General features: G+C 30.3%; 1 protein-coding gene across 1 annotated transcript in view; it reads right to left on the reverse strand.

Annotated features, from left to right (window-relative positions):
• Nucleotides 1-18,777, reverse strand: part of LOC113376807 (dnaJ homolog subfamily C member 13) — a 33,695-nt gene that overhangs the window by 1,888 nt on the left and 13,030 nt on the right. Inside the window, 18 exon segments of the mRNA XM_026616871.1 lie at nucleotides 662-902; nucleotides 1,169-1,309; nucleotides 1,493-1,660; nucleotides 1,769-1,985; nucleotides 2,047-2,216; nucleotides 2,290-2,402; nucleotides 2,460-3,254; nucleotides 3,257-3,305; nucleotides 3,902-4,081; nucleotides 4,140-4,331; nucleotides 11,042-11,226; nucleotides 11,292-11,427; nucleotides 11,566-11,757; nucleotides 12,082-12,283; nucleotides 15,298-15,452; nucleotides 15,613-15,898; nucleotides 15,974-16,182; nucleotides 17,144-17,422. Coding sequence (XP_026472656.1) covers nucleotides 662-902; nucleotides 1,169-1,309; nucleotides 1,493-1,660; nucleotides 1,769-1,985; nucleotides 2,047-2,216; nucleotides 2,290-2,402; nucleotides 2,460-3,254; nucleotides 3,257-3,305; nucleotides 3,902-4,081; nucleotides 4,140-4,331; nucleotides 11,042-11,226; nucleotides 11,292-11,427; nucleotides 11,566-11,757; nucleotides 12,082-12,283; nucleotides 15,298-15,452; nucleotides 15,613-15,898; nucleotides 15,974-16,182; nucleotides 17,144-17,422 — 3,910 coding nt within the window.

Raw genomic sequence — 18,777 nt, forward strand, 5'->3', positions numbered from 1 at the left:
AAAGGTAATATTAAGAGCTAAAACTTTTAGAGATTTTTTTTTATCAATTTGGAAGCATTTGAGCCCCTGGTAGTAAATTCGAAAACATCCATATTCATTAAATACTATAATGATTCAAGAAACATTTCACTTGTATTGACAGAATAACGTATTTATTAAATTTTTGGGAAGGCACGTTCAGCGGTTTCGGCCATGCAAAAGAAAAGCTTCTGAAACTGACATTTGGTGACCAAATATAAACATTGGACACAAATACATCAAGATATTAGATGTTTTATGAAGATTTTAATAATTAGTATAAATTGTTTCCATTTCTTTGTACTCCATGCCAAGAAATAATGTTTAGAATTACAATATTGTTTGTGGCCTAATTTATAAGCAGATATATTTTATCTAAAAAATACTATAAATAATATGATAATCTCATAGTATTTATAATATTCTATTTGAAAATATTTAAAACAACTGTTATTAATCATTGATTATAAATTATTTTTATTCTTCAAATTTTCTTAATTGCGGTGCGGAAAGTTCTAGTGATTTGTCTTAAAACATAATATATGCGTATTATAAAATGTATAATATTATACTATGTAATTTGAAGCAAAAGAAAGCATGAACTTCCAGATATTAACACTTTTATTTGACTGGACTTAATTACCTGTTAAGTATCCTGACACATGAGTGTTAGTAATGAATAAGTCATGTCTTTGCTCCTTATACTCTGCCCATACAGAATTAGAATCTAGTATTGATACAACTTTATCTCCCCAAATTTGGCTTGTGCACATTGATTTCAATGCCCCCACAATTTGCGCTTTTGTCATGGCAGGGTTTTCCATGTTATTCATTCGGCTTTCCAAAAGAGATAATAGATAAGGGACCATCTCTGAATCTAAAGCCTAATAAAATTATTATTAAGTACAATGTGAAGACTTAACAGAATATGATTTAAATGGATTTCGATTGTTAGAAAATCGTATCGCTATTGTATAACTCAAATGAGGCAACTTCTAAATTATATGAAAATTCTGATTGTTGTTCATACACTTTCTTACATATTAGTGTCATGCAATATAAACACAATTGCATAAAATCTCACAACCAAAATTGCATGAAATTTATATTAAATATTGCATATTATTCATAATATAAAATTTATACTTACTTGTTTTACTAATTGATCTTGATTCGACATAAACAATCTATTTAATGCTTCACAAGCTATACCTATAATATCTTGTTTAGTTTGCATAGCTCGTTTGAGTGGATGCATGCATTCGGTTTGAGTAATTGCACCTACACAAATCTAAACCAACACATACATTTATTAATACAACTCTTAGTCAGGAATAGTATCTCACTTAAAATACATTTTATATAAATAATTGATATTATAGTATTTTATAATGAGAGCCATGTAGATTTTAGCCACTGGCAACTTGATGAATAATAATTAGATACATCTATATTCATATATGTTGATACTCACATCACTTAAAGCTAATTGACGTAATACTAAAACAGTTGAACTTGGATGAACTGTCATTTGCCTAAATAACCTAGGAATGTGGCCAAGTGCAGGAATACCATCTGCTAACGAAGGTTGGGCAGATAAGAGTGCGCATAATGCTGAGGCAGACATTTTCAATACCTCCGCCTGCAATTAATGAATGAAATTATAAACAATATAGTTACTAGTTTATGTTTTTTATATAAATAATTTAATTATTAACTACATATATTTTGTAAAAACAAGCTCATTTACCTCATTTTCTGGTTTACTTCCTAACCCTAGACATGTGTCCATTAGTTCAGACAAGAATTCTTTAGGTTTCCTCAAAGTCCAACTTGGATTTGAGATGAACAAACGTAAATAAACTCCACCAACCACAACTTCAGATGGATTTGCTGCGTGATTCAAAACATTTGAATCAGGTAACTTCCAAATTGCATGAGGATTCTGCTGTTGTAATTTGTAATGCCTGATTGAAAAAAATATAGATTTAATAAACCCAAATAAATTAAGTTGTTTTATCTGCTTACTTGTTTTTAAAATCAGCAACTAATTTAGTAACCCGCAGTCTTGCATCATCATCCCAGATTAATTCAGGGTTTTCATGAATTGTTTCAAACATGTGGACACATGCTTGTGGAGAATCCCTCATTGCGTCAGCAAAAACAGGAGGAAGAAAACGACCAAGTGCTAATCGCACCTAAAAATTACAATAAGTAAATTTGTTCAATCAAATCAAATACTTTGTAGCTTCAAATAAAAAAAAATATTACCTTTGGTCCATTCAACTTATCTGCCCCCATTTGAGCCAACAGTTCTGCTGACATCTCACGAATTTGAGGCACGTTAGAATTACAAAACAGATCTAATAAATATAGGACGGCTCCTAAAAAATTATATGTTGTTGACAAAACAGATTAAACCAGAAATTTATCAAAGTTACCTTTAGCCAAGGCTTCTTTAACTAATTTAGGAGTAGACAGCAAAGCATGAAGAATTTCTAAGCAAGTCATTTGACTAACTGTCAAAGATAACAAAGCTAGAAGCAGATGGCCAAGCACTTCACTTGCTGCAATATCCTTAACACATTCCTGATTTTTAGTAGTGAGAGATATCAGTTCCAATACGCTTTGCTGAATAGGTTTTACTTGACTCATACTTAAAATGTTAAAAAACAATCTAAAATGCCCAATGCATTGAATTTCCACACCGGCATTGTTTTGAAGAACATTTTTCAATGAATCTAGTGCGGCAACCATATCCTTTAATATAGTTTCAGCCCTGCTGGATGCATCACTTTCGTTACCTTGATTTTGCATTTGGGTTTGCAAATTACCCAGTTGCTGATAACTTCGATTTAAAAAATCTAGTAAATCAATAGCAAAACCTTTTGGATTAATCACAGTAAAAGTAGGTTGCTCATTGTATATCCGAATAAATATGCCTCCAATAACCAACTCATCTTTATGAGCTTCATATTTAAAATCAACTGCAGTGCACAAGTCATCCGGGCCAGCTTTGCTGTGAATCCTGGTATCTAAAAACTCATTCAACTCAGCCCTTGTGCTATTGTCCCATATTAAATATGGATTCATGCAATTGCTATTCAATATTTTTAACAACTCCTCGGGTTCATCATTTTTGAGCATGTCGGCTAAATATTGAGTTAATATGCTGTTGTAAATATTCCTAGCAACACTGTTCAAAGGACTTTCCTTCTCCCCTTTCATATAGCCCCAATTCGAGCAAGAGATTCCACGGACAATTTTGCCAATCGATTTTTAATCTCCTAATTAAAATAATTATTCACAAGAATAGAAATTGACAATATTAATTCAAACAAATCAAATATAAATTCCGGAATCAAAATAATGAAACCTAATTTGCAAAATAATAAAAACCGTAATGCAAATTAAAAATTTATAAATTGAAAAAATAGCAAACAATGAATGTGACTACTTCATAATTATTTGCACATCAAGAAATGTAAACTTAGAAAAAAGATCACAAATCATAGTTAATGGTTATATATATATATATATATATATATATATATATATATATATATGTGTGTGTATGTGTGTGTATGTGTATGTGTGTGTGTGTGTATGTATGTGTGTGCGTGCGTGCGTGTGTGAGTGTGTGTGTAGTTCAGAATCAGAAAAGGTTAAAATATATGTGTAAATGCATAGATAAAGTACTATGCAAATTGTAAAAATAGCATGCCGCACAACTATTCTCAAAAGAAACTTTCAAAAATTAATAAGGTACAAGGTAATATAAGGTATACAATATTTATAAATTCTACAATTTACGCATCAAAGAAACATAAAACTTCAATTTTCATAAAATTACATAGAAAAATGTTGAATTAATTATCATTACCTGTTGATTAGATTCTTCTGTCCTTTCAACACCACCTTCTTCAAGTGTGAAATCATATTGAAACAGAAATAATAACAAATGCCAAAGTACACCTTTGTGCAGCAATTGCATTTGCAAATGACTATCCTCCGATAAAGCGCTTATGCATTCAGTTGCAACCGCACATAATTTTGATAAATGCTAAAAAATAACCCTGACTTCAGTAATGAAATGTTGAAATATAATATTCATATTTTACCTTGAAACATAAAATTCTCGATAAATCGATCACCAGTTGCTCCATTTCCACCATTTTGTTACGACAATTATCAAACTTTGCTGCTACAGAAAAGCAACGTGTGATGTTCATACAAACTTGAACACTAATTTCGTTTGGTTTGGATGAATTATTTAATACTGATACACAACGAGTGAATGCTTGGAGCAACACCTATAAAATATAATAAATTGAAAATGTAGAATTGAACACAATTCATTGTGGGTTCAATGTCAGTTCGGAAGAATGTATGATTTTCACAAACCAATATATAAGAAATAAAATATATAAGCCCACGAACTATTTATATATATATATATATATATATATATATATATATATTAATTGTTTAATATGAACAAAACAGCACTCAGATTTGTTTAACACAACTTTATTTTATGATTACAGACGTTTCGAGACCATGGTGTGTCTCATCTTCAGTGTAATTTCAAAAACAGTTACTTATATACTACACATTCTTTAACAATTTATTTAAATTTCATTTAATTTTTGGTATACAAAAAACACCAACTATTCCTTGCAATGCTTGACACAGTACTAAAGAAACATATAACACTTACAGAAATATTCTAAACAAATTTGAAGTACTTATCTAGATGGAGACAGAGAGGGTATCATTATAATGTAAACAAAAGGAGTGCTATCGCATACAAAAATCGATAAAAATGAAAAAACAAATTAATTTATTGAAAAGAATAAGATAAATGAAAAAATTTATAAATTATTAATGATGTTTATATAAGTGTCATGTAAAATATTTGTGTCGGTTCTTAGATTTATGCTATTGTTAGTCCGAACTATTAACATTGATTCTGCCATGCTCCGTTTAAATAAGTCTTTCTCATGGAATAAAATTTGGGGATTGTCAAAATCAAACTTATGGTTGTTGATATTAGCATGATCCACAAGTGTACTTTTAAATTTTTTGTTATCTATTTTTTCACATTGTAATTCATGTTGCCTGAGTCTCTTTTCTAAGTTCTGGCAGGTCTGGCCAATATAAGAGCAATTACAATCCAAACAATTTACTTTATAAACTATATCTTTCTTTTTTGTTAATGGAGTTTCATCTTTAATTTTGGAATATAAAAATTTTAATTGTTTTAATGGAGAAAAAGTAATACGAATATTGTGTTTTTTGAAAAGTCTTTTTGATAATTGGTTAAAATTATTGTCAAGATATGGAAAATTAATGAAAAAAGTTTTTTCAGGAACACTTGTTTTTCCAGGCTCTTCCGGTTTCTTATCAAAAGGTTCAAGTAATTTTGCGACTCCGGAAGAGCCTGGAAGAACAAGTGTTCCTGAAAAAACTTTTTTCATTAATTTTCCATATCTTGACAATAATTTTAACCAATTATCAAAAAGACTTTTCAAAAAACACAATATTCGTATTACTTTTTCTCCATTAACCCTTTCGACTCGGGAGCCGGATTGCCAGTCGGTACGCTGCGCTCGGAATATTATAGTGCTATACTTATCTCTCAACTCGGAATTTTTTTTTGTATCGAATTTTTTCAAAATGTGGTTATATTGCTTTTAAATATAGTTATTATGATAATAAAATAGAAAATTTTGAAAATTAAAAAAAAATGCACTCAAAACCATGCTATATTCTTTAAAAAATCATTTCTTCACAGATCTTTATTAGAATTATGGGGATCATGAGCTAATAAATAAATTTTGTTATATATTTATTTATAAAATTAATAAATCAATCAATAATTGAATGTAATAGTAAATTAATTTAAAAAAAAAAAAAAAAATTAAATGTAAGTTTAGTTTGCGACGAGTCGTCGCCGACACGATTTGCCGCCGGAGCGGCGGCATCCGAGCTTAACGGTAAAACATAGCATGCCGCCGGTGCGGCGGCATCCGAGCGCAACGGTAAAATGACTATGCCGCCGGAGCGGCGGCATCCGAGTCGAAAGGGTTAAAACAATTGAAAGATATAGTTTATAAAGTAAATTGTTTGGATTGTAATTGCTCTCATATTGGCCAGACCTGCCAGAACTTAGAAAAGAGATTCAGGCAACATGAATTACAATGTGAAAAAATAGATAACAAAAAATTTAAAAGTACACTTGTGGATCATGCTAATATCAACAACCATAAGTTTGATTTTGACAATCCCCAAATTTTATTCCATGAGAAAGACTTATTTAAACGGAGCATGGCAGAATCAATGTTAATAGTTCGGACTAACAATAGCATAAATCTAAGAACCGACACAAATATTTTACATGACACTTATATAAACATCATTAATAATTTATAAATTTTTTCATTTATCTTATTCTTTTCAATAAATTAATTTGTTTTTTCATTTTTATCGATTTTGTATGCGATAGCACTCCTTTTGTTTACATTATAATGATACCCTCTCTGTCTCCATCTATATAAGTACTTCAAATTTGTTTAGAATATTTCTGTAAGTGTTATATGTTTCTTTAGTACTGTGTCAAGCATTGCAAGGAATAGGTGGTGTTTTTTGTATACCAAAAATTAAATGAAATTTAAATAAATTATTAAAGAATGTGTAGTATATAAGTAACTGTTTTTGAAATTACACTGAAGATGAGACACACCATGGTCTCGAAACGTCTGTAATCATAAAATAAAGTTGTGTTAAACAAATCTGAGTGCTGTTTTGTTCATATTAAACAATTAATATTCGTTCCACTCATATCATAAAATTCTATATATATATATATATATATATATATATATATATATATATATATATATATATATATATATGTTGAAAGTGTTTAAATTTGAGGTTGGAATGTATGATTAATTTCTTGGAGGGCCTAACATCAAGTAAAAAATATAAATAAAGATTTTTTAAAACATCTTTATTTTTCCATACGTTTCGACGTAAAATTCTACGTCATCGTCAGTGGTTTTGAATTTCTTAGATTATCACTTACACATATTAATACAGCTTGTAAAAAATTAATAATTGGAAACAAGCACCAATAGTCAGTAATTTCTTTTTTTATAAAGTAATTGATAAATAAAATATTATACGTAAGTACTCGTGTATCTGAGGCCAATGCCAAACAAGAATAATAAAAGTATTATTTTTATTAGATAGTAGTATGGCGTGGTGTGTTAAATTTATTATTGTTACTATTTTCATTTTAAGAGGGTGGTATGAGTCGTAATTTATGCAGCGTCGAGAGCTAGTTGGTTTCTGGTACCAGTTAGTAATTAGTTGATGGTGATTTGTATGTATTAGTCTGATGTCTAGAAAGCTAATCGAAATAGATGCTAGCCGAAATGTATGGATTTTAAATAAATAAATTTCTAAAAACTCTCATACTATTTTTATTGACTTTTTAACTTAAATTAAACATATTATATAAACATGAAATTCAAGACTATTCAATATATATATATATATATATATATATATATATATATATATATATATATATATATATATATATATATATATATATATATATATATATGTAAAACAAGTGTGTTGAGTCAGGCACCAAGTCAAAAAAAAAACAAACAATTAGGAGATTAGTTTTATTAATCCATACGTTTCTGTCTTCATCGAGACCGTCATTCAGTGGAAAACTAAAGTTTTTTTTATAATTAGTTCAGAAAAGAAAATTGATTATGTTGTATATTGGACTTAAAGACAGGTACTTATAGACAAAAACAAATAAACACTACACTACACTAATTAACACGATTGTAACACCAAGCTATCAGTAGTTCAAACATTTAAAAATAATTATCAATTAGAGTTAAAAAACTAAATTGTGTACATAGTTGCTGAAGTCTAAGTGCAGAATGCATTGTGTTTACAAAGAATTTTTAAAAAATGTGCAAACTGGTAAAAACATATGGTTTCGGAAAGCAATAAAAAAGGGACACGCTTCATTCAGTTATATATATCGTTTGAAAAATGGTAGAGAAATATCTTGTAATCATTACAGAGCAAATAGCTGTCAAGTCTCTTGTTGATTGCTTTATTGTTTAACAATATAAGACAACCTTTTAAATATATTGGTTTCAAAATGTAATATACTCGGGTTTCGAAAATCAATGTTATGCTGAAGGTTATTTATATGTTCTGTGAGCATTGTTTTATTCTGATTCGTATTTTTTGAATTATTTCTGTTTCGGCAATGTAAAACCCTTTAATTTAATAAACAATGTTAAAGGAGTGTTATCTGAGGTAAAGAGTAATCTAATATTCTGTTTAAGGGGGTCTTCCTATGTGATGAGTTGAAAAAATTGATTTTTTTTTTATTTCATATTTCGGTAGATTATACCTTTAAAAATAACATATTAAAATTTCAAATCGATATCTCAAATAGTTTTTGAGTTACAGCCATTTAAAAAGTATACATATAGTATATAGTACAACGATCATTTTATCTTTAAACGCGTTTTTCTCAAAACTGTGTTTTTCAAACTTGTCTCCATTGTATCTCAGAAACGGCTGGACCGAATTACTTGAAATTTACAGGGCACATTCAATATATTTAAGCGCATGGAATGATCTATTATCAATCAAAAATTTCAAAACTTCGATTTTTTATAGCAAAAAAAACAAAAAAAAAACGCCTAATTTGCAACTTTTATTTCAAAGTCTATAAAACATCCAATTTTTTTTGTATTCATTTGATTGTAGTTCATTCCGTGCTTTTAAGCCTACAAATTAAAACGCCGTTTATTTTTTTTTGGTCAGATAAGCCGATCAGCCGGAATCGTGGAGACAGTGGGAGCTCTTTTTTTTGAGGGGGGGGGGGGTGTTTAGAGCGCTGTAACTCTAGTTGGACTAAATTTTTTTAGCTGAAATTTTATATTTATACTGTCCAAATATGTATTAATAAATGATAAAAAACTTGAAGCTCTAACTATTTACTGATCGTAGAAAAAACTTTCTAAAATATCCCTAAAAAACAGGCCGTCACATAGGAAGACCCCCTTAATGAAGAGTTTTTCCATGCGTAGTAAAGATCGTTTTAAAAAGTAAGGTAATAGTTCCTACGTAATTTTCGCGGTTTAGATTTTCAGTTGATATGTTATGGGGGGTTTTGGAAGTATAAAATTCTGTTTCTGGTTATGGATTGGATCAAATGTTGAGGATAAGAATTTTTACTTAAGGGGGGCGATACATGTAACAAGAAAAAAAAAACGATTTTTTTTTCATAAATCGTTACAATAACATCTCAAAAATATGCCTGTAAATATTCAAAACAAAATTATCATTATTTATACAATAAAAATTCATTTAAGTGCCACGCCTCAACTCGACGCTTGAGTGTTATTGTACTCTTATCTGTTTCTGTGTCAAAACTTTAAACGCTTTTTTCTCAAAACGACATTTTTGAAATTTGCGGGCGGGATAACTCAAAAAGTTCTCAACCGATTCCAATCTTTCAGATCTTTCTAAAAGCAAATTTTCAAAAATCAACAATTTTTGTAATTGAACCATTTTCCGTAGGACTTTAACCTCTTGCCCGGGAATAACGTGTGTGGCTCGTGACGATGTACAAGTGCCATCTCGGACAATAACGAGCTATGCACGTAACCATTTGCAAGAATTTTGTTTGGGCATTGCAATTTAAATTATCTCTTTTGGCACTGTCCAAGCTAGATTAATTTCCCGGTGAAGGGGCTAATGGTTTAGTATGTTCATTAAAACCAAGTACTCTATCGTTATACCAAGTAAATCGTCTAATTTTAATTTTAACAGACGTCAAAAAAAAACTACTCATTTTCTCAACATTTGATGAATTTTTAAAATTAAACTACATGTCGCAAGGCCGTAATATTTCAGTAAGACCATGATATATATCGCCAAAAAAACTTCCATAAAAATCGGCTTAATTTTTTTTTCAACAATTAATTACAAGAAAACGGGTCGGTAGATTTTCACCTAAAACTAATCAGTATCATTCGCAACTAATATCTTTCGAACAGTTTTTGATTTTTTAAAATCGATTCGGTAGAATAAGCTTAAATGTGGACGAAAAGTTTAACACTTTTTTCCAAATTACAAAGAAACGGCTCGGCAGATCGTCTTACAAAACTGACAAATGATAATCCTCATTGAGATACATCAAATGGTTTTTAAATTTCTGAAATCGGTTCAAGCGTTTTTGAGCAAGCGTCGATGAAAGGTCTAACTTTGACAAATACCAAAAAAACGATACTGATTTTTGCAAATTTTGACGAGTTGTCGTAGTATTTTAGTATGATGGGCCGTAATATTTTAGTATGATCTAGAAGACTATGGTATCTACTGTCAAAAAATAATAGAAATCGTCAAAAAAAATTTTTTCAATACTTTATTACAAGAAAACGGTCCGGTCGATCTCAACCAAAAACTCATCAGCACGATGCCCAACCAATATCTTTCAAATTAATTATATCTTCAAATTATCAAAATCGATTCAGAACTGCGAGCTAAAACGTGGACGAAAAATTTTGCACTTTTCTCTACTATTTACAGAGAAACGGCTTGGCTGATCGTCGCGCAAAATTGATAAATGCTAGGCCTCATCGCGATACATCGAATGGCTTTTAAATTTTTGAAATCGGTCCAGCGTTTTTGAGGAAACGTCGATTTACGGCAAAAAATCTGTTCACACACACACAAATTTGATCTCATTTCATTCAAAATGGCTGAAACGTAGAGAAAACATAAAACTGGCGAATCCATTTTTTTATGAAAACAAGCTTCTCCTTCGGGAAGTTTGTAACTAAATAAATAACTATAGAAACAAATGAAAAAATAATGGATTGTTCCAAATTTCAACAAACGCCAAGCAATAACTGCGCAACCAATCAATGTTATGCATTCTAAGCCATCAATAATAAAGAAATATTACCTCTAAGCCATTTTCTCTCCTCAATTCTTCTGCATTAAGTGCCGAACAATGCACAGTATGATAGCACAGTTCGCTAGCAGCTGACAACAGAGGTTCGGTCTTTGCAAACAGCTGTTCATCTGCTGTTTCTAGCTTAATAGTTTTAATTAATTGTGGATAACCAGCATATTTATATGGTTGTAACACTGAAATAAAATATTTCATTAAGTATTGTGCATGTTGTAAAAATATGCCATGAATCATAAGATACCTTCTGAATATCTATGAAATAAAATACTTTGCGCTCTGAGTATTAATACAATGTTGTCAGGATTTGGTCCATTACCAGTCCATATAGATCGACTGCATAAGAATTCATATGCTTTGCTGACTTCTTCAAAACGAACCTGAAATTTAAAGACGTCTTATACAATAATACATTAACGACAAAAACTAATTGCAAAATATGTTCATATATTTCAAATTCTATTATTAAACATTTATTCCAATAAAATTACGTTTTAAGTACAAATTATGTTGATTACCCTTCCATTAGGATTTTTGTCCGGATGAAACTGTTGAGCCAATTTATAATAAGCTTTTCGAACAGTGGATTCATCTGGTACACCAGAGAACAATAAGCCTAAACTGGCATAGGCCTCTTCAACAGTCATAGCTGGTGGTTTCTTCTCTACTTCCTTTCTCCAAGCATCTAAGACATCTTTTAATAATTTAACCTGTGACATGAAAAAATATTGTGAGTAGAACAAATAAAATGTAATATATAGGTTATGTAGAATAAAGAGGATAAAAAGCAAGTTTATAAATGAGAAACCACCTCAAAGAGTTGAAAGAAAAACACTAGCTAAACACAGTTAAGTTAAAAATAATATTGTAACTGCCAATTAATCATTTGATATATTCATTCTATTTATTTTCGGAAAAACTGCATCAACATTTATATATTTCAAATGTTTAAAGCTTTATGTACATTGGTTAAAAGTCTTTGTAAAATGATGATACCGTCCAGTATCATAAAGAAATATAAATTTATTACTTACTGGTTCTGGTATAGGCCAATCAGGAAATTTAACAGTATCACACAAATGTCTGAGGTAAAATACATTACAGAACAATTCCTTCTCCAATTGTGGATACCGAATAGCAGGAATGGCAACGTAAGGATAACGTGCCATCGTGTGGCTGCGTAACCTGGGCGTGAAATCTGCTATGTGAGCAGCCACTTTTTCTATCAATGTTCGCCTGAAATTTAGAATAATACAATAGTTGTAAGACGTACTTCGCCTCGAAGAAAAGTTACACAAACTTTCTGATATGTGTAAATAATCAATTTAATCAATATTAATTAGATTTGTACATGATGCACCTGTAGTGTATAACAGTCTACCTGTCCACCTGACTCATTGTATACTGATCCACCTACCTAGTCTACCTGCCTGTTTCCCTACCTGTCCATCTCTGTATCTGTCCACCTGTCTATCATTGTACCTGTCTACCTGACTCTGTGAACCCGTCTACTTTTCTACAAGTCTAGGTCTACCTTTTTATCTTTCAATCTGTTCACCTGATTATTTGATAACCTGCTTATCCGTCTAAATTCCTGCATGCCTATCCATCTACATGTCTTTACATGCCTACCATTCTACCTGCCTACCTGTCTTTAAGTCTACCAGTAAATCTACTTATATATGAAACAATGATAATTATCATTTTTGGCCACCCAGTATCGATTTTTTTAACGTTCATTTTACTCCAGTCAATGGAGCGTTTTGGGTCTGAATTTTTTTTACTGTGCTCCGATTTGCATAAAATTTTGGAATTAGGTTCATCTTACCCTCAAGTTCAAAAGTGAAAACAATTCGGACTCCGCCACCACCCCCCGGGGGGATGACAGCCCTTCACAGCTGTGTAATTTCATTTTTCCAAAATAACGTCAGATATCGATAAAAGAACTAATTATAAGAAAAAATGCCTTTTAAAGTTTTTCTAAAAAACTAATACTTTTCAAGTTACTGGCCAATAAAAATTCATAAATTTTTGGTGTTTTTTTTTGCAAATATCTCCTAAAACATACATTTTAACGAAAATCATGTAATAAACAAAATAATGTCAATAAAAATCTTGATAAATCGGTGTTTTATAAAGTATTCTAGAAACTAGTGGGGTGGGTGGCATCGTGCCTTAAGGCAAATTGCTGAAACTTCCCGTACCGTAACGAAATGTTCGAGGAATATTGAATGTTTTCAAATAGATTATTATAAATATTGTAACATTGTCTAATATTTATAAGAATTATATAAACTGAATTGCAGAGTTGAAATTATTTGTTTAAAGTATATTAGAACTATAGTCAGAATTAAAAATAAAATCTGAATTAAAAAAAAAATGGTACAAAAATTTTTTTTTCCAAAATCAATTATTTTGTTAAGACAAGCAGAAAGTTCTTTGAATCAATTGAATCGGACGCTTAGTTCTCTCAAAAACTGCCATTTTTTGTACATTTAGCTCTGTATCTCCGTAATGGCTGGGCCTGCCTTTGCGAAAAACTAATAACCCCTTCTCCCAATCATTACTTATTGAATGTTTTTTAGATCATTCAAATCGGATGCTCCGTTCTCTCAAAAACTCGATTTCTATTTTCTGCACTCTTGCGGTTGATCCGTACGCCCGAAAACGTGGGCGAAAATTTGTATCCATACATACATACACACTCACACACATACGCACACACACACACACATCCATTTTTTCTGAGGTATGCCAAAACGTTCAGAAACCTTCAAAACGTCGAGAAATGTAAAAATTTTCAATTCCGATTTCCGGCCCATTACGATAACTTACCCTACGGGAAGTTAATAATATTATGCTAGATTTGAAAGAGCAAAGTCATTTTATAGACTTTAGATTTAATTTTATAGAGCAAAGATTTAATTGCTCTTTTCGTTCAAGATTTAATTGTTGTATTTAAAGCCATCTAGCGGCGAGGTTTTACATTTTATTCAATTCAGTGAAATTGGGTTTTATAGTGCTCAACATATGCTTAAAAGTGAGTGCTGTTACAAGCTTTTTGTGTGTAAAATGAGTGAGCTATCATGCAAATAAGAAGCATGTTTTTTTTGCTTTTAAATCATATGGTTTAATGAGCGCCATTTCCACCAAAATTGAAGTTATTCATATTCCATCTTTCTAGAATTCACTTCATTATAGAGATCTTGATGGATTTTAGCAAGATTCACTACTTTAGTACAAACTATTTTCACAGATTTTATATTTTTTGGAATTAATTGGCTTAACGTATATCTTGGAAAGGGGGGGGGGGGGGGCAACCACAAATTTTTGTATTATTATGTTGATCATAATAATACAAAATTATTATTATGATATATTATATTATAATATAATATATATTATATATTATATTAATAACTGTTTTTAATCAAGGGTAGTTTTAAGAGTTGAACAAATTGTGGATATGGTAATTATTTTTGAGAAATTGAAATAACATTCAAATCATTTTGAATTTCTTAATTTTCTTTCAATTTCAAAATATTTTTTCAAACAATTTTTCATCAGGGGTTGTTTTCAAGGTTTTAAAAAGGGTTAAAAATTTGATAATAAAATTAGGGATTGTTTGATGTGTTTTAGGGTTTTCACGGGATTGAAAATGATTTTATTGCAAGGTAAATGTATTAAAAATATTTTTTAATTGTATCCTTTAATATTAAAAACGTTTTCTAGCTCAATGTTCACTTATTCATTAAGGTATCGTAACCCTCCAGTCGATGAAAGTTTGTATCCAGATAAAACCCGCATGCACACACATACATACATTAATTTTTTCTAAAATATTCCGAAATTATCAGAAGACCTTGGAACGTATAAAAATTTTCATTTGCGCAATGTAGTATCTATGCATTTAATTTGAACCAAACTTTGTCATGTGATAAGTAAATTTTTATTTCAAAAGTAGTAAAAACCAATCTTCTCATTTTGAGTACCATAACATTTTATGGATTTCATATTGCTTTTTGAAAATTATGCAACACAAAGTATATAGTATACTAATGTTTAATGAATTTCTTTCCTATAACATCTAACGAGTGTGAGTCACAATAACCTAAGTTTTCAATTTAAACTAGGAGAATTATCTTTGGAATATATGAATTTGAAATATATCAAAAAGCAAAACAACAAATGACATGCAAGACTAAAAACCATAAAAGAAAGTATAGAAAGTAAATGAATATTATACCAACCTCATTTCCGCATTCCAAATAGCTTCAGGCGTATCATATTCACCTAAGAATATTTGTGCAAATTTTTCAGCACCATGATTTTCTAAATAACTGACCATAGCCTCCGGAAGCAATTGGCCTAGGATGCTCCTTTGCATTATATCTGAGCAATTTGTCTGAAAAGTAGAATAAATTTAAAAATAATAAATAGTGTTTAATTAATAAAAAACATTTAAAACAATCACAATAAAATAAATTTTAAACCTTAGATATTCACAAAATTAGTGTTTAAAAATATATAGACATTTTTAGTTATTTCAAAGCCTTTACACTTACGTCATCTGGCCTAAAGGCTTGTTTCAAATGAGTCAACTGCAAAAATTTAGCTATTGGTAACACATTGCTCCCAGTGTACATCAGAATAAAAAAGAATACACCAGTCAAATATAACTTTGATATTTCCGGATTATCTTTCATCACTTCATATAACAAAGTGGCTACACGTTCCACTAATGTAGGATCAAATGTGAGAAGCAACTGCACCACATGCGCTAACGTAAATGGTTCGGCTAATAATCTTTTTATTCGAGGTATTGGCCTGATAATTGCATCATCGGAATCACTAGAAATGATATACAATTTTTTAACATCTTAGTCAATTAATTAATATAAAGTTAAAAAAAAAAGTGCATCTAACCGGCTTGGAAAAAATTTACAGCACCGAATCAGAATATCAAGTATCAATGCAGATAATTGAGATTCATTTAAAATTGGACTTCCTTTAGCTACGAGACACCATTTCAGTTGAGGTATCTGCATCAGAGTTCTCCATCCATCCATGCCCATTGCCCAGCAACGGCTTCGAGGAGTTAGGGGGGTATTGTCAGTATTCCAGAGGTTTTTTATCTAAAAAAAAATTATATATATTTATATATATATATATATATATATATATATATATATATATATATATCGATGGTTTTCTGACGCAACCTCGTAACTCGATTTTTGACGATTTTGAGTTTTAATCGGAAAATCAATCACTAAATATAGACGCATAGATCTGTGAAGTTTTGTAAAAAAGAATCAACCAAACGTTTTTTATTGAGAAGTTGTCCAGTTTATTCATATATTTTGTCATTCAAATACGAATAACGAAAGTTACAGTATTTACAATAATCTATTTGTAATCATTTATTACTCCTCGATTCTATTTAATTACGGAACGGGAAGTTCCACCAATTTGCTTAAAGACACGATGCCATGCACCACTAGTTATATTTTTATTATGTTGAGAACAAATATCACAGTAAGCAACAAAAATTAAACAATTCTTACTGACAATAAATGAAATTAAATTTTGTATTTTTTAGAGTTAGATAATGTGTCATCCGCAGATAAAAAATCATTAAATAAAGAAATAATAACAAAAAAAGAATAAAAGTAACAATAAAAATTATAATCACAAAGTAGTAAATTATAAATCCATGAAAGAGCTAAATATCCTAGATATTGAAATATCTAAACTATGGCCAGATACTATATTGTCGTAATTATAAACTAACATATACCGTAAGTTTAATAATGTTTGTTTTTTTATTAAGAATTATTTAAAAAATTGATCGATTCTCAAAATAAAACAATTGAAAAAAGTTATTCATGCACTCTTATTTGAAAACAGCATGACGCAACCACGTATGTTACATTTTTTTCCGTGCGACAAACACGTATCTCAAAGAATTGAAGAAAAAATAATGATTAATTGTTTGTAATATCATACTTGTCTCAAATAATTGGCACAAGATATATATATATATATATATATATATATATATATATCTATATATATTGAATGCATTAAAATTACCTCATGAAAACTAATTGGTCCAATTCGAACTGGGTCACCCCTAATATCAGTATTGTAATACCATTCTTTTTCCTGTAATTTCTCCATATCGGGACCAGCCTCAATAATATTGCTCTGACTAGGTACAACTGCTCGAACAGTGTGCAAATGAGCTAATGTCAGAAGATCTACTAAAATTCTTATACCACTAGCATCCAAAATGTCACGAACGTTATGCTGATGGAGAACCAGTTTATTGATGAACATCAAAAGGAGGTCACGTTCTGCTCTTTCTGTACACTAAAACAATAAACAAATCAATATAAATCATAGTACACTTTATTAAATATCAATTGTTTTAATACACTATATATAATAAGGGACCGATTCTGCCGCAATGTTATGATAAGTTCATGTTATGAAGAATTTTCCATAGTAATATAGACAAAAGTTATGCGGTTGGTGTTCAGTCAGGCGAATTTCTCAGGTTTTCTCATACAAAACATAACCTAAAAGCCGCACAAATGTCAAAAAAACGATGTTAGATAAGTGTGTGTTTCTGATTCCTCTTAGGTAAGATACGAGTGACGTTGCAGTTTATGTTTAAAACGCCGGAATGAACAGCAAATACATGATATTTTGACAGCATTCAGTATGATTAATTCGCATAATGTATGGGGAGTCGGAGAGTAACATAGCCATCCCGTAACATTTCTCTGTTATGCGCAGAATCGGTCCATAAATCTCAAAAATTATCGACAATATTATAAGGTTTAAAGGTTAAATATCTAGTATTACATTCGCAAATTGCTAAACCTAAGCTAAAGTAGTAATGATACAAGTATTGTCCCAAAACTACTATTTCCGGAGATGTTGTGATGTTTTTTTTTAAGTAATTCGAGGATGCTGATTCCGAAAACAGTAACAAATTTGCTAACAGCTCTAGTTTTTGAGATAAGCCAAAATGGTAGTTTTACCTCAAATTACAATAAAAAATACAACATATATTTCATTTCATCAAAAAGTCTTTTTATCTGATTTTCGAACATGAACGAAGACCTGACTGATTTTGTCATAAGCTCCAACAATTGTCAGTCATCATGTGGAAGTTTCACTTTACTTGATATCGCTCCCCCTAAATCCTGATGTCTTGGATACTCTCGCCCTGCTTTTCGCTAACATCTCCAAAACTTGCCTGAATTTATTTCATTGGTTTACCACACAGAAGAAAAAATCGTCGTGGCGATTCTGAGGTTTTTTCTAAATGATGCTGGTATTAAAATTATAGCATTTCTTTTTTCTTCTTGATAATAACAAACACAACTACGCAATTTTTTCACATAGTATGAACTGGTTGAAATACGTTTTTCCGGTATTTGTCGAATTATGCACACAACGTCTTAGAGTCGAAGCCATGCCGAAAACAGCTGATAAAACTCTTATTTATTCGTTAAACTGCAATAATCATAGCCAAAATGACTAATTGGGGTAATCTCCTAAAACTCAAAAACTGGAACTGTTACGTTAAAAACAGAAGGTATATTTGAAATCAGCACGCAATTCTAAGTAAGGTTTAAAAACAAAAGTTTGAGGAAAAAAATAAAAGTGCCATCTTTGCCCGCCCGAGATTTACCAAAAACTGATCAGCATAATTC

The sequence above is a fragment of the Ctenocephalides felis genome, unplaced genomic scaffold (genome assembly GCF_003426905.1).
Source record: "Ctenocephalides felis isolate EL2017-DRISC unplaced genomic scaffold, ASM342690v1 CF-g0.4_SCAFFOLD_01886, whole genome shotgun sequence".
In the NCBI taxonomy this organism is placed as follows: Eukaryota; Metazoa; Arthropoda; class Insecta; order Siphonaptera; family Pulicidae; genus Ctenocephalides; species Ctenocephalides felis.